The sequence below is a fragment of the Cryptomeria japonica genome, chromosome 4, assembly GCF_030272615.1.
Source record: "Cryptomeria japonica chromosome 4, Sugi_1.0, whole genome shotgun sequence".
NCBI classification, from domain to species: domain Eukaryota; kingdom Viridiplantae; phylum Streptophyta; class Pinopsida; order Cupressales; family Cupressaceae; genus Cryptomeria; species Cryptomeria japonica.
In genome coordinates this window covers 182,463,574-182,478,302 of record NC_081408.1, presented here as the reverse complement: position 1 = coordinate 182,478,302, position 14,729 = coordinate 182,463,574, and the positions used below count along the sequence as shown (strand labels likewise).

The following is a 14,729-nucleotide window of genomic DNA, read 5'->3' as shown; positions in this document are numbered from 1 at the left end:
ATCAGTTGTATTTATGTCTTTGTAAAGCATTTAAATAAAAATACCGTTCAGATGGTTTTAGCCTCCTCACAATTGACTAATTTGTGTAATCCATCCAAAGTATTCCAAATTACGCCCTTCTCCAGACAAACAAATATATTGCACCGCTCATTCCAATAATTTCCCCTATTAAATACCTGCTTTTGGCATGCTTTCTAACTCACCTTGTGTGTCTTAGAATGCTTTTAGTTAATTTGATTTATTGTCAGCCTTTTTGAGGCTGCACCCAATAAGAACCTCATCCTATTTTGAGGCTTAACTGAATAAATACTTTAGTCGATTTCGTCGAAGCTGAATTGAATGGAATTTATGACATTATTTCTTTTTAAAGAGAATGATTTCTGCGTCTAAGTAGTCTACACGGTTTATTGCATTTATACTCTTCATTTGCAATTGTATTTCTTTTTCATCGAAACTATTGTGATATTCATCATATATCGTTGTCCAAAAGAAAAAGTGGTTTTTCTAAAGGACAGTCTAATGCAGTTCAATAAAATGTTTATAAGTATTAATGAAAAATATTAATTATGATGTGTTTTTTTTCGATTGATAATATGTTGATTTATAATAGTTATTTTAGAAAAGTAAGGGTAACATTTCTCTTTGAATCAAAGTATAATATAAAGTGTTATATTATTTTTTGGTTTTTAGTTATTCTTTATTTATAAAAGTTACAAGATTAGTTTTGAATGCCTACAACATTATGTAACACCACCTTGTGCATTCACTTCATTCTTTTACGAGGCACTTAATCCTTATAAAATAATGGGACAATATAAATTTTAATACATATTAAATTCACAATTTAGATCAACTAATGCTTAGACCATCTTGTGAGATTATTTATCATAATTTATAGTATTATTCAAAATCCTAGATGGCCTCATCTATTTCAAGCAAGATTTATGTTCAGCTAATTGTACGAAGAATACATATTCAAGTATTAAGTTTATATGCAAGTTGAATTGGTATGAAAAGTTCTAAAAATATGATGCTTAAGGAATGGAAAATTATGCTTATAGAGATTTAAGCACCACATTAAAGGAAAATAGTGGAAGGAGACAAACATTGAAATTTTGAATGTGTCAAAAGTGTACCTAACTACTAATGCATCTTGTGTTGGAATCCATTGCATCATGAAGATAGGAAAATGAACTATGTCCAATACCTAATATTTTTAGATACAATTTCTAAAAAGGAATAATTTTGTGAATATTTGACATCCATGTTTGTTGCTCTTTTATCACATGATGATTTCATGGTACCAAGAAGGATGTTTTTACCCAAGAGTTTTGTCATTAGTGTAAAATTATAATGGTGCATGGTTATATATAATTTTAAATATAGAGAAGGCATCTAAAACCATTCAATTTGAATTCTTGGATATTATGTGAGAAAATATGGTCCAATCATTACCATATGGAATATCTAGTTTTTAATTACCACACCATAAAACCTTAAAAATAAAAGGCAATAGGAAAACCATCACCAAAGGAATATATGGCATGTAATGATTTGATGATGAAGACATCTTCTATGTAACTGTCAATATATAAGTTGCATGCATTACGATGGCCTAGCATCAAAGACATGTTATCCTATTATATTTTCTAACATGATGTGTAATGGATCATATGTTCACCATGGAGCCACAAACCAATTATGAGGCACTACATAAAAGAACATAGCCACGTGGAAAGATAGAGTGTTTTCAGCATAAGATAAAGAGTGTGAAATTAATGTATAACTCAATAGAAATTATTGAAATGGTAGGACCCAATAGTTAGTACACTAGAGGAAAGGAAACTACATAATTTATATCATCTTACAGAGGATTCACTTTGGTGTATAAGGCGGAGGTAATATGTGTTTATTTCTAACTTCATAATATATATAACCTCAAAGAGGAAGAACTATAGTTGCTAAATAAATATGTGGAGAAGAACAAGATTAACAAACACGAAATTAAAGTAAAAAGGAACTCAAAAAAGAAAAAGAAAAAATTGAGCCCGTTGTAAAGGATTTGGATGCAAAAGATAAGGGCGATTCTATCATTACAATTTTTAAGATTGGTTACTATGAGAATTATAGTAATCCAAGATAGTTCTAGGAATAGTTTGAACTTTCATGTATTGGTTACTATTATTTTTTATTTGATAAATATAATGTATAATGATAAAAATTATCTATGTCACTCAGTAATATTTTTTTTAGTTCATAATGTTTGAGTAGGTTTATACCTTATTCTAGTGTTAGATGGATATTTTTATTGTGTCTCAATTTGGACCAATTTGATGGTCTTTGTTAGTTACAACTCTTTGTTAGTTTTGAGAATGATATCTAAAATAAATAAATAAATAAAGTATACTAATATGGTTTTTGACACTATAAATAATGTAACTTGTGTTTGAGACTACAAGTTTAGGTATTAAGTGAGTAGGATAATCTTACAATTACCATTAATAAATTTTATTTCTCAAAACAGAAACAAAAATACTAGTAAAAGCAAACACACACACACACACACTTCACGTGACATAGAAGCACAACACCAAGTCCTACAACATTGGCCATAAAGAAAATTTGGCCAATCAAATAATTTCGTTACAATTGCTAATTTTAAAGATTAAGTGATTAAAACACATCAATAACTTAGTGAATAGAAAGTTTATAGAGCAACGTGAATAACTTTTTAACTAATTCTCGAAATCAAATCCTAACCCAAACACATAAGAAAACATGCTAAGATGAATTTGAGGTCCTTACTTGACAATCAAAGTTACAAGGGACTATGGCCAAGGTGTAATTGTAGGCTAGCAACTAAAGTGTAGAGATTGTCTAAAGAAGTTAGGTTTTACATTAGACTTTTACCATTGGCTAGTAGAAATGATATTGAAAACATTTAAAATAATATAAAAATTCTAAGTATGCTGTCAAAACCTCAAAATATATTTTTCATTTCAATCCTCATTTGATATTAATCATTATATTTACTATGATACTCTAAAATTTCAAAATAAACATTAAATTTAAATTTATGTTTTTATGTTAAGAGCATAGTATACGAAATTTTGTTTTAATGATAAAAATTAATTATATGTTAAGAGATGGGTAGCAATCTTCATCAATATCTATATAGCATACATGATTCATCTTTAATGATGTTTATTAATTTATTAAAATAAATCCTACTAATAAATACAATTAAAAGTACATATACATACTATATGTTCTATAGACCCCAAAACAAAAAATAAAATAAAATAAAAAAATTAATATCTTCAGTGGTGACTCATAAAAGTGTGAATACTATAATGTTAGCATTAAACCACCTTAAGTGTGAATACTATAATGTTAGCATTAAACCACCTTAAGTGTGAATACTATAATGTCTGCACTTCTACACAAACTTGCTAACAAAGTTTCGCGTGACACAGAGGAAAAAATGGAAAGAACGGGTCATTAAATTTGCAGATAGTCTATCATATTAGGTAGCTGTGACAGTATCAACGTCTATATTTCAATGTCAAAAAAGATAATGAAATAGAAACTATAGACCGAGTCCTTGAGACAATGTGTACACGATTCGATAAATTGGAATGTCACCTAATTCTGCACTATTAAAAACAATTTCATTCCATCATCTTACGTAGCTATGGCGAAAATCAGTTGTTTTATGTCTGTAAAGAATTTAAATAAAAAGAACTGTTCAAATGAATTTATCCTGCGCACAATTGACTAATTTGTGTAATCCATCCAAACGAAAATCGAGCCACCATGATTTGACAAAGTATTCCAAATTACGCGCTTCTTCAGATAAACAAATATATTGCACCGCACATTCCAATTGTTTCCCCTATTAAATACCTGCTTTTGGAAAGCTCAATCATATCAAACTCTGCTTTCCATTTCTCAAACCGTACAACATTAGGAGACAATTAGAAATGAAAGCTACAATGATGAAAGCTTCCCTGAGCTGCATATTGTGGCTTTCCAGTGTCAGTTAATGCATCAGACCCAGATCCTCTGCAGGATTTCTGTGTGGCTGATACTACTCAAGCTAATGTGAGGGTCACGGTTTTGTGTGCAAAGACCCAAACGCAGTGAACGCATCAGATTTCTTGTTTAGGGGACTAGGTAATCCACTCTCAACCAACAATAGTTTTGGGTTTAATATCACACAAGCTAACGTTCAAACTTTGCCCGGAGTAAACACTCTGGGTATATCAATTAACCATGGAGTTTTTGGCCCTGGTGGTTTGAACCCCCCTCATATTCATCCTCGTGCTACTGAGATCATATTTGTAATGGAGGGTACTATTTTGGTTGGTTTTATCAGCTCAAATAATGTCTTGTTCTCACAAAAATTAGAGAAAGGAGATGTGTTTGTTATTCCAAGGGGCTTAGTGCATTTTCAGCAGAACGTTGGGGCATCATATGCCACTACAATTACTGCTCTTAACAGCCAGCTTCCTGGTGTTCAAGTGGTTGCATCTGCTGTCTTCGGAGCCAATCCTCCCATTCCTCAAGATGTATTGGCCAAGGCATTTAATGTCAATGACCAGCAGATCAAGGAATTGATTGCTGGACAAAGCTCTGCACCTGCATCACCACCTGTAGGGTATTAATCCGTTATTGTTAGACCACTCTGGTCAGAGAAGATGCCATCTTGTCTCTATTAAACTGTTCTTACTCAACTTGATTTATTTCTTTCTTGTCAGCTGTTTTGAGCCTGCACCCAATAAGAGCCTCATCCTACTTGGAGGCCAAACTGAATATATAGTTTACTCGTTTTTTATGGAAGCTGAATTGAATAGAATTTAAGGCACTATTTGTTTTCAAAGATAATGATTTATGCGTCTAAGTATTCTATATAATTTTATTTCTACATTTTTTTTACAATATTGTGATATTTTGAAGTTTTAAAATATTCTTTATCGTACTTACTTTTCAAAATAAAATAACTTTTTCGAAGGATAGTCCAGGAATCATTCAATAAAATGTATATTATATAAATATTATTGATAGAGATTAATTAATGATGTTGTTTCAGACTGAAAATATGTTGCTTTGTAACAGCTATTTTAGAAAAAAAAGGACAATAATAATGAGTTCTTGTCATGATGGTTGATTAAATTTAAGGCAATTTAGAACAACAATAACAGTTTATACTCAAATATTAGAAACATTGTGACTCTAGAAATGTCTTCTGCTCGCTACTATTTTCAAATTTTACATTCCCACACCTTACCGTGTCTCAATCCTTTACTGCTGATCCACCTCCACTAGATCTAGTGGTGGATCTTTCTTCTCACTGGGGTGGTTCTTTGGGGCTTGTTATCGGTAATGTTATGGTTGTGGTTGGGGCTCCAACTATGGGGGTTCATAAGTTGGATGCTCTGGCTTTGGTTCACTCTGGTTGTTTTTTCTCTGGTTGTGGGTGGGACTTCCTTTCTTGAGAGGTTTGTTGGCTATGATAGGGCTACTTCTTCCTCTAGCTATAGGCAATGAACATCCTATGCAGATCTATCAAGGAAGATCTTGTCGATTGCTAATAGCCAAGGCTGTTACTGCTGTTGTTGCTTCCAGAAAAATGAAGGGTTCTATCAAGGCGACAATCCCCTATGCTTCTGCTACTCCTGTGTTTCCTTTAGGAAAAGAATTGCTTGAATGTGAGGATTATTTTGCTAAGAAGGGCTTAATCTGTAGAATTTTTTTTGGTTTTGACCTTCTCTTCCCGATTTGGATTGCTAGATTCAAGAGGTTTGGTCTCCTCTGGTCATGGATAAAATGAAGATTTTCCCTTCTGCCAAAGGTTTTTTTATGGTTTGGTTTTATTCAAAGGATGATCGGTACGTTATGCTTCATGGTGGGCCTTGGCGGTTAGATTCACATCCACTCTCAATGCACCCTTGAGTTTCTTCTTTGAACATTTGAAAGATTTAACTAATATTTTTCTTGTGTGGGTAAGGTTGTCTTATCTTCCCATTCATTTCTAGTGTGATGAAGCCTATGAGGCTATTGGTAATACTTTAGGTAGTTTCTTGAAGATGGACTCTATGACCAAAGTCTTTGGTCATAATTCCTTTGCTCGTATTTTAGTTGAAGTTGATCTTTCAAAAGCTCTTCCTAGTGAAGTCATTCTAAAGGTTAATGATAGACCTTGGTGTTAATTGGTGGACTGTGAGGGGATCCCCTTTCGTTGAAGGTGTTGTTTTGCTACCAAGCATTTGGCTTTTGAGTGCTTATGTAGTACTCGTATGCATTATTCCTCAACTTGGTGGAAGAATGCCAATCATTACCACCTTAATAATTTTCTTGATGTTGCTTTTGTGGATGATGTTGTTTCAAAGGATTCAGAACCACCCACTCCTATTTCTTCTCCTCCTAGTTTAGCTAATTTTCCTGAGGATATAGGATCACCTTTTTCTCCGATTACTTGTGTTCCTCTCCATTATGTTACAAATTTACTTGTTGGTGTTGTTATTCAGTCCAAATCTAATTCAAAAAAATTAAATGATAAATGTTGGTTTTTTGGTTTCTTCTACTATTTCTCCAATTGATGTCTGTCAAATTAATTATGCCTTAGAAAAGTTTTATGAGGTTCATAGTGATGTTAAGGATTCTTCTATTGTTTATACTGGTAAAGTTGTCCCTAATGATGTTGTTCTTGCTAACTTCATTTCAATTAACCCATCTTTTTCTTCTAAAAATGTTTGATGATAGTTAGGCCGACATAGGAAAACTTTTTCCCTCTCGCAATTAACAAGCCCAATGCAGGAATAGGTCAAGGGAGCCCAAAATAGGGCAAGAACAGGGGCACCACACCCCTTTCCTAGGAGGATAGGGACGCCGCGCTGCTTTCCTACCCTAATTCAGGACAAGAAGTGAGAGAAGGCAGTGCAGGGTGTAGGGAAATGCAAGTTTCAGGTGGTATGAGCATGTCTCGGGTCTCTAGTTAGGCTTAGGGATTCATCCGTCAATGCGAAAACCCAAATGCAGTAAAAAATTGCAAGGTCACAATTTTATGATGCTACAATTAGATAGATCAAATAATTTGATTAAAGTTTTATATTAGATGATATGAAGGATTTTAATTAGGAAAAGGTTTTGGATTAGAATAAATGATTAGGAGAGAGCTAAGTTCCATAAAATATCAATTATGTGATAGGTTTGAAATTTGTATAGGAAAATTTGATGGAATAGAAAAAATAATTATGAGAATGGTTAGATGGATTTAGAAGAAAATACCTTTAAATGTTATAGTATGGACATGGTTTTGGTGATTAATTTTTTTATGGATGATTAGGATGAGGTGTTAGAGGAATATTATGTTCGATTAAATTGCATTAGGGATATTTGGATCTGATTTAGAAGGTTGACCTTTGCTAATGGTTGGCATTAGTGAATATTAGAGTGGACATTATATACCAAATCTACCCAAATATGATCTACAAGAAATATGTTAGGACTACAAAATTAGATTTATGAGCTCAAATAAATAGCATAACTAGTTTTGGTGTTGAGCCATTTTTAGAAAGCAAATATTTTAGCATTAAAATTTATGAAAATTTATCTTAGAATGCGTGGGAGAGGATAAGTTGAAACATAGGGTGAAAAAATTGAAATAGAGACAAAAATGACGAAAAACATGAAATGAAACTATAAAAATGTGACTTGTGAGAATAAAATAATTAAAAGCAATAGAAAATGATTAGCAAAAGGGAAATGTATCACATTCAGTGTCCTAGAGTATAGTAGATAATGGGGCATACAAGAACATATTCAATAATGTGTAATCCATCTTACTCAAAATGTATGTAAAAATTTAGATAATGCATATGCGATCAGGTATATAGATCAAAGGGTTAGAAAATATGATGAAAACATAAATAAATATCTCCAATTCCAAATTTTGTTTCTACAATTTGACATCATGGTTGTGTGTAAGGATAATGGGTTTGGTTCTATTTGAGTTCCTTGACTATAGCATAAGGATGATTTAAGTTTATTTAAGGTGAGATTTAGATGTTGTAACCTCATTCAAAATTGTCATATAATAAAAATTAAGAATTAGTTTACTGAAAAAATTCTAAGAAGATGTTTAGTAGAGAAAAGAATAAAGTAACCAACATATTAAAATATCTACTTAAATATGGTGTTCATCAATAAAAACACATTTTGATCTACAATAAAGAATGTTAGGGATAAAAAATTAGATTTATGAGTTCCAAAAGATAGGATTACAAATTATGATAGTAACCCATTTTATGAAATCAAATATTACAGTAATAAAATTGACTAAAAAATCGGTTAGAATGGTTGGGAGAGGATATGTTCAAATTTATAGAGTAGAAATATTGAAAAATGGAATAAAGTGACGCAAAGCTTATAATGAAACTCCAAAAAAGTGATTTGTGAGAATAAAATAAGTAAAACTACTATATAATGTTTACTAAAATGAAAATGGGTCTCATTGAGTGTGCAAGAGAAGTGTACATAAAAATAGAGCATATAGGAACATGTTATGATATATGCTACTAAAAATGTAAACAACACTTTAGATTAAAAATATTCAACCATCTAGATAAAGCAAAGGGATAGAAAATTTTTAAATGACCTCATTTCTATCACCTAGCTTTCTTGGCTACTATTTACATGATAGTTTTTATTTAGAGTTCTTCTAGGAGAAAGGTGAATTGATAATTTTCTAACTACTTACAATTTCATATAAAATTTCACACTTTTAAAACAAGTAGAGATCTACTATATAAAAAATATAGTATTGATGGTTTACCAAATAGTTTGACAACTTGTGAATCTCAAGATTAATACCCTTATGAAGGTCATACAACAAGTTAATGGAGAAATGGGGATGCATCTTACCATAAATAGTTGTCCAATAACTTGAGAAATTCATAATTTGTGAGCTTCAATAGGTAGATTATAATAATTTACAAATCAACTCAAGGGCTAAATTTTTATAGTGGTTACATTGTACTTTGATGGACTTCTATCTAGTCAAAGAAATATTTTTCAAATAGATTCTAAAGAATGCATGCTTATGTTTGGGTTGCATATTTTGTTAGTTTATTTTTTATTCTATATTGTTACCCTTAAGATGGGGTGTTAGAATATAAGGTGCATCATTTGTAATAATTTTTTACTAGTCAATTGGTAGTATTAGTAAATAAATGCATATTAGTGTGGTATCTAATTTAATGTTAGATGGGTAGTTGGTTGTTGAGATAGATAAACTAGTTGTATGAGAAAATGGAGGAAATGGTTTTACAAATTCACATATATAATTATAATTTGTTATTTCTAATTATAATTAATATACATTTAGTGTTATATGTCGTCTTATACCAAGCTCATGCTCATGGGTTTGCCCTTACCATCATAGAATTATCTTTATCAAATTCAAATTTTCTGAATTCTCAAATCTAGCTTTCCAATTGAAGGCTAAACAATTTACATTTGTCTTAATATGTTTTTGTCCCCTAGTATTTCAAAGCTTTCCTTTATAAAAATTTAAAAAATCTTTCTTCTTCTGTCATCCTTTGGAATAAATATTGGATTCAATGGACTAAAATGAATGTAGGTCTACATGATCATACTAGAATCATTAGCATGATTGAGGAGTGACACTTTTATCTTTGCACACATATGCCTATGGGTTGACCTAGAAGAGTATGCCACTCTTTTCAAAATAACGACATGCCTTTCCAAATACATATAAATACACGCAATTTGCAAATATCAAAATATGTACAAGATATAAAAGATGTAGCGAGATAAATAAAGAATAGAAATATAAAATGAATTTAATATTATAAACATATATTTAATATTAATATTTATCACAACTTATAAAATAGCATACTTGGATGGTTAGTTAATTTCTTTAGCAATTATGTTTGGCTTAGATATTCTGATGGCACTTGATCTATTTTCTATTTTGTATGCCTAATGGTTGTTCTATGCCAATAGCTGTTATTTTCTAGTGGTCATTTTTTGGCTGCCTATGTTGTGTTGAATACTATATGGCATCGGGACCCTTCCCTTCTTACTTAATCAAAAATATATACTTAATTCTTTCCCAATTCTATAATCCCTACTGGAGCTCATTTTAAGTGCATTGGAACATTCTAATTTAATTATCCTATGCTTGTTTTTTCGTTGTAACAAATTCCAAGATCCCCTTAAAACGTGATTTTTATCCTTACTAAAATAATATGTACATAAAATATATTTATTTTTTAAAAATATTTATCACTATAAAGTATATATATTTTTTATCATCTTTAAATGAAAAATCACTAAAATTTATTAAATAGTTTAATTATTTATTTTAGTTTATCATGAAAAAGCATAGAAATTGATTCATATAATTAGCTGATAGGCTCTTTTTACGTGGGCTTTGCCCACCAGGAGTGTCTCATGCTAGGAAAATGTGATACGATTGCCCAAAAAATGTGTCATCTGGTGGAAAATTAGTATATGTAGATTTTATTTGATTTCTCATAATCCGTCCCCTAGCTGCTTTGTATTGGAGCCCATCTCGCCAATATATCCATTTTGGATATGCCAAGAGTGCTATCATGGATCCAATGTCCACATATCGATATTGAGAGCCATAAGGGACAGGTAAACAAGAAATCATAGGCATATAATCATCATTTGGTGAAATGACTTAGTAGTTAGTATGCCGGATCTTCTGCTTCAACCTATGCTACTTTGGCTAATGCTGGTGAATCAACAAGATAAACTGAACCAACTATTAGTAAGTTCACTTCTAAGGGCTTATCCCTCACCTAAACATAGTGAAGGCTTGTCTAGACCAAAATTGAAACAAGATCTCAAGTACAGGGAGATAGCAGATTTAAAAAACATCAACATATACTAAATCTATTTAGATTCTTCTTGGTCATGGATTTGGCATTTAAAAAGGCTGGATATTATGCCATGGGCATTTGAGAACCATGGCTTTGTGTGTGGGATTTTTACCTCAGAAATCATTTCTCTTATCAATTTGAATAACAATCCACTGAAAAATGGCAGCCCAACAACAACAAATGATTTGGTAGTTAACTACAACACGTTGAAAACGAGCTCTGGTTTATTTGATTGAATTTGTTTTTTTGGTATTTTTTCTCGTTGTCTTTTCTATTCGCAATTTCTACTGACTGTCTCCTTAATACTGCTTTGGCTTCTAGGCTTCCCCAAATTTGCCTCAATTCTTATTTACTATTTTCGACCTCAACGTAGTCACACATTTCTTCTAAAGTCAATCTTGCAAGAGCTATTTAGTTTAGAATTTGGCAATATTTTTGTCATCTAATTAAGAATGGTAGAAACTATTTTTTATTGCAAAATGAAAGCACTGTTGCACAACACTTTATGCATGAGCAGTTGAATGGTGTAGAGCGATTGTTTGTTCTCCTTTTTTTCTATTTTGGGTTGGCTTAAGCCACTGTAGATGGTGAGCTTTAGGTATGAATTTAAAATTTAGTAAATAAAATATAAAAAATTAATAAAAATAATAAAAATAAATAATGTATTATAAAATAAATGTCCATCTTAGATAATAAATTATTAGTTTTATCATTAGTATATGTGCATTTTGAAAAAATCTATTGAAGTCTTAAATTTTATATTAAAATATGATGACCGCATTTCTTAATGGTAGAATTATGACTTGTTAGAAAAAGGAAAAAATGATTGTCACTAGAATTGTCAATAAGCTCCTTTGAAATTTTGAAATGACCTCATTTCCATTGTAATTGGGGAATGAGTGGAATAATATAATTGTTTTTTCTTAAGATTACGCGTTCATTAGACTTGTTAAACCCATAATTTGGGATGCTTGTGAAATAATGGTTGTTAGATTTTCGTCAGTATGGATCGCACAGACGAATTCGTCGACTGTGGATAATATACATTTGTTTCAATGGCGGTTTTATTAAAAAACATTTACAAAGATATAAATATATTAGCTGATTTGCGTCACATGCTACGTAGTAGGATAGAATCATTGGACATTTATAGAACAGTCCAGACATTCTCCGGACGATTTGGTCTACTATGGTATATTAACATATAGAATCAGTTGACTTTCACTTAACAGCTACCGTAAACTATTGAATCAGTGGACTTTTTGCCACCATCTATAGAACGGTGTTCACGGTCTCCCGAGGACATTTAATAATCATTGGTCATTTATAGAACAGTCTAGACATTCTCAGTTGACTTTCACTATCAATTATTAATTTTCGCCACCATCTATAGGACATTTAATAATCTATTTTTGCGTGTTAGGGACTTAAGGAAGGAGTAACTGTTCATTATTTGTGTATTCAATCTATCAATTCTTGAAAGGTGATTGACACATTTCTGTACTTTTATTGATATGCATAAGACACGACATCAGTGATAAGAGAGGAGGAGTGATCGGTCCTTTTGGCGTAAGAGAAAAGAAGGAAAGATAAGGCTAGCACACCTAAAGAATAGGTCATTAAATTATAAACTATGACGGCATCAACGTCTATATTTTGATATCTTGCAAGATAATAATTATAAACTATTTACCATGGTAGATCGTGTCTTTTAGAGAATGTGTACGAGGTTCTGTACATTGGAAACTCAAGTAACTATTTACCATTGATAACAATTTAATTCTGTCCCTTTAACGTTCTATACGTAGCTGTGACGAAAACCAGTTCTGGTTATGTCTTTGTAAACCATTTGACTAAATGAATTTATCCCGTGCACAATTGACTAATTCATGTATTATGCGTTTAACAAGTCTTGAGGAGACCGTAATCTTCAGATAAACAAGTATATTTCACCCCTCATTCCAATAATTCCCTCTATAAAATACCTGCTTTTGGCATGCTCAATCATATCAAACTCTGATTTCTACTTCTCATATCTTACAACATTCCGGAGCCAATTAGAAATGAAAACTACCATAGCAATTATCAAGGCTTCCCTGAGCTGCATATTGTGGCTTTCCATAATCGTGGCAATTAATGCATCAGACCCAGATCCTCTGCAGGATTTCTGTGTGGCTGATACTACTCAAGCTAATGTGAGGGTCAACGGTTTTGTGTGCAAAGACCCAAAGGCAGTGAACGCATCAGATTTCTTGTTTAGAGGACTAGGTAATCCACTCTCAACCAACAATAGTTTTGGGTTTAATATCACACAAGCTAACGTTCAAACTTTGCCCGGAGTAAACACTCTGGGTATATCAATTAACCATGGAGTTTTGGCCCCTGGTGGTTTGAATCCCCCTCATATTCATCCTCGTGCTTCTGAGATCATATTTGTAATGGAGGGCACTATTTTGGTTGGTTTTATCAGCACAAATAATGTGTTGTTCTCACAAAAGTTGGAGAAAGGAGATGTGTTTGTGATTCCAAGGGGCTTAGTACATTTTCAGCAGAACGTGGGGGCATCATATGCCACAACATTTACTGCTCTTAACAGCCAGCTTCCTGGTGTTCAAGTGGTTGCATCTGCCCTCTTCGGAGCCAATTCTCCCATTCCTCAAGGTGTGTTGGCCAAGGCATTTAAAGTCAATGACCAACAGATCAAGGAGTTGATTGCTGGACAAGGTTCTACACCTGCATCACCACCTGTAGGGTATTAATATGTCACTGTTAGACCATTCTGGTGAGAGAAGATGTTATCTTGTCTCTCTTAGACTGTTCTTACTTAATTTGATTTATTTCTTTCTTGTCAGCTTTTTTGAAGCTGCAATCAATAAGAGCCTCATCCTACTTGGAGGCTGAACTGAATAAATAGCTTTCTCGTTTTTCGTGGAAGCTGAATTCAATAGAAGTTACTACATATTTGCTTTCAAAGATAATGATATGTGCTTCTAAGTATTCTATATAATTGTATTTCTACATTTTTGAAGTTTTGAAATATTCCTTATCATAAATTAGTTTTCAAAATAAAATATTATATTACGTCTTTTGTTTTTGATTTCACAAATTCATAGCTCCAAATTAAAAGAATTTTCCTCATTTAAATAAACATATATCAACCCATTGCTTAGACCATATCTTGAGATTATCTACAATAATTTATAATATTCCTTTTCATCTGACTATAAAATCCTAGATGCTCTCATCTATTTCTAGCTAGCTTACTTGTGCTACTAAATGTAAGAGGAATACATACTCAAGCATTAAATTTCTATTTCTAGTTGAACTGGTAAGAAAAATTCTTAAAATATTGATGCAGAAGCATCTCCAGTTCATGGCAATCTTGCATCAACCGAAAATATTTCCTTTCTGTATTTCCTGGATTTGGCTCACCGGAACCTGTGGAGTTGGATTTCGCTTGAAGACTTGATCATCTTCCTTATTCCCAAACCACAGAGCATTTAGCTCATTTTCTGGTAAGTTATCACTACCAATTTCCGAGATAGTTTTTTGTTACCAGTTGTCTAGACCTATTTGCATTGGTGATTTGCCAGATCCTTTTTGTAGCTTGCGGATCCCTGAGCGTTGATTTCATTGTTCCTTGGCATGTGGCTGACCTTCCTTTTGATTCTCACTTTGTCCTTTGGATTTTCAGAAGGATTTTATTTTTTGGATGCCAACCTTGTTGGTTTTACACGTTAGGTCTTGTTCTTCGCATTTTGATCCCTTTTGGGCTGACCGGATCCCCTTGTA

General features: G+C 32.2%; 1 protein-coding gene and 1 pseudogene across 1 annotated transcript; both read left to right on the top strand.

The window, feature by feature from the left end:
* Positions 1-3,427: 3,427 nt before the first annotated feature.
* On the top strand, positions 3,428-4,863 carry LOC131875003 (germin-like protein subfamily 2 member 1; annotated as a pseudogene).
* An 8,137-nt stretch (positions 4,864-13,000) lies between these two features.
* LOC131028111 (germin-like protein subfamily T member 1) lies at positions 13,001-13,696 on the top strand. The gene has a single exon (XM_057958337.2). It carries the CDS (start codon positions 13,001-13,003, stop codon positions 13,694-13,696), a length of 696 nt encoding a protein of 231 aa, XP_057814320.2.
* The last annotated feature ends 1,033 nt before the right edge of the window (positions 13,697-14,729 follow it).

What these genes read in the sequence shown, in the direction of transcription:
- LOC131028111 (XM_057958337.2), top strand. Translation starts at nt 13,001, where the DNA reads ATGAAAACTACCATAGCAATTATCAAGGCTTCCCTGAGCTGCATATTG.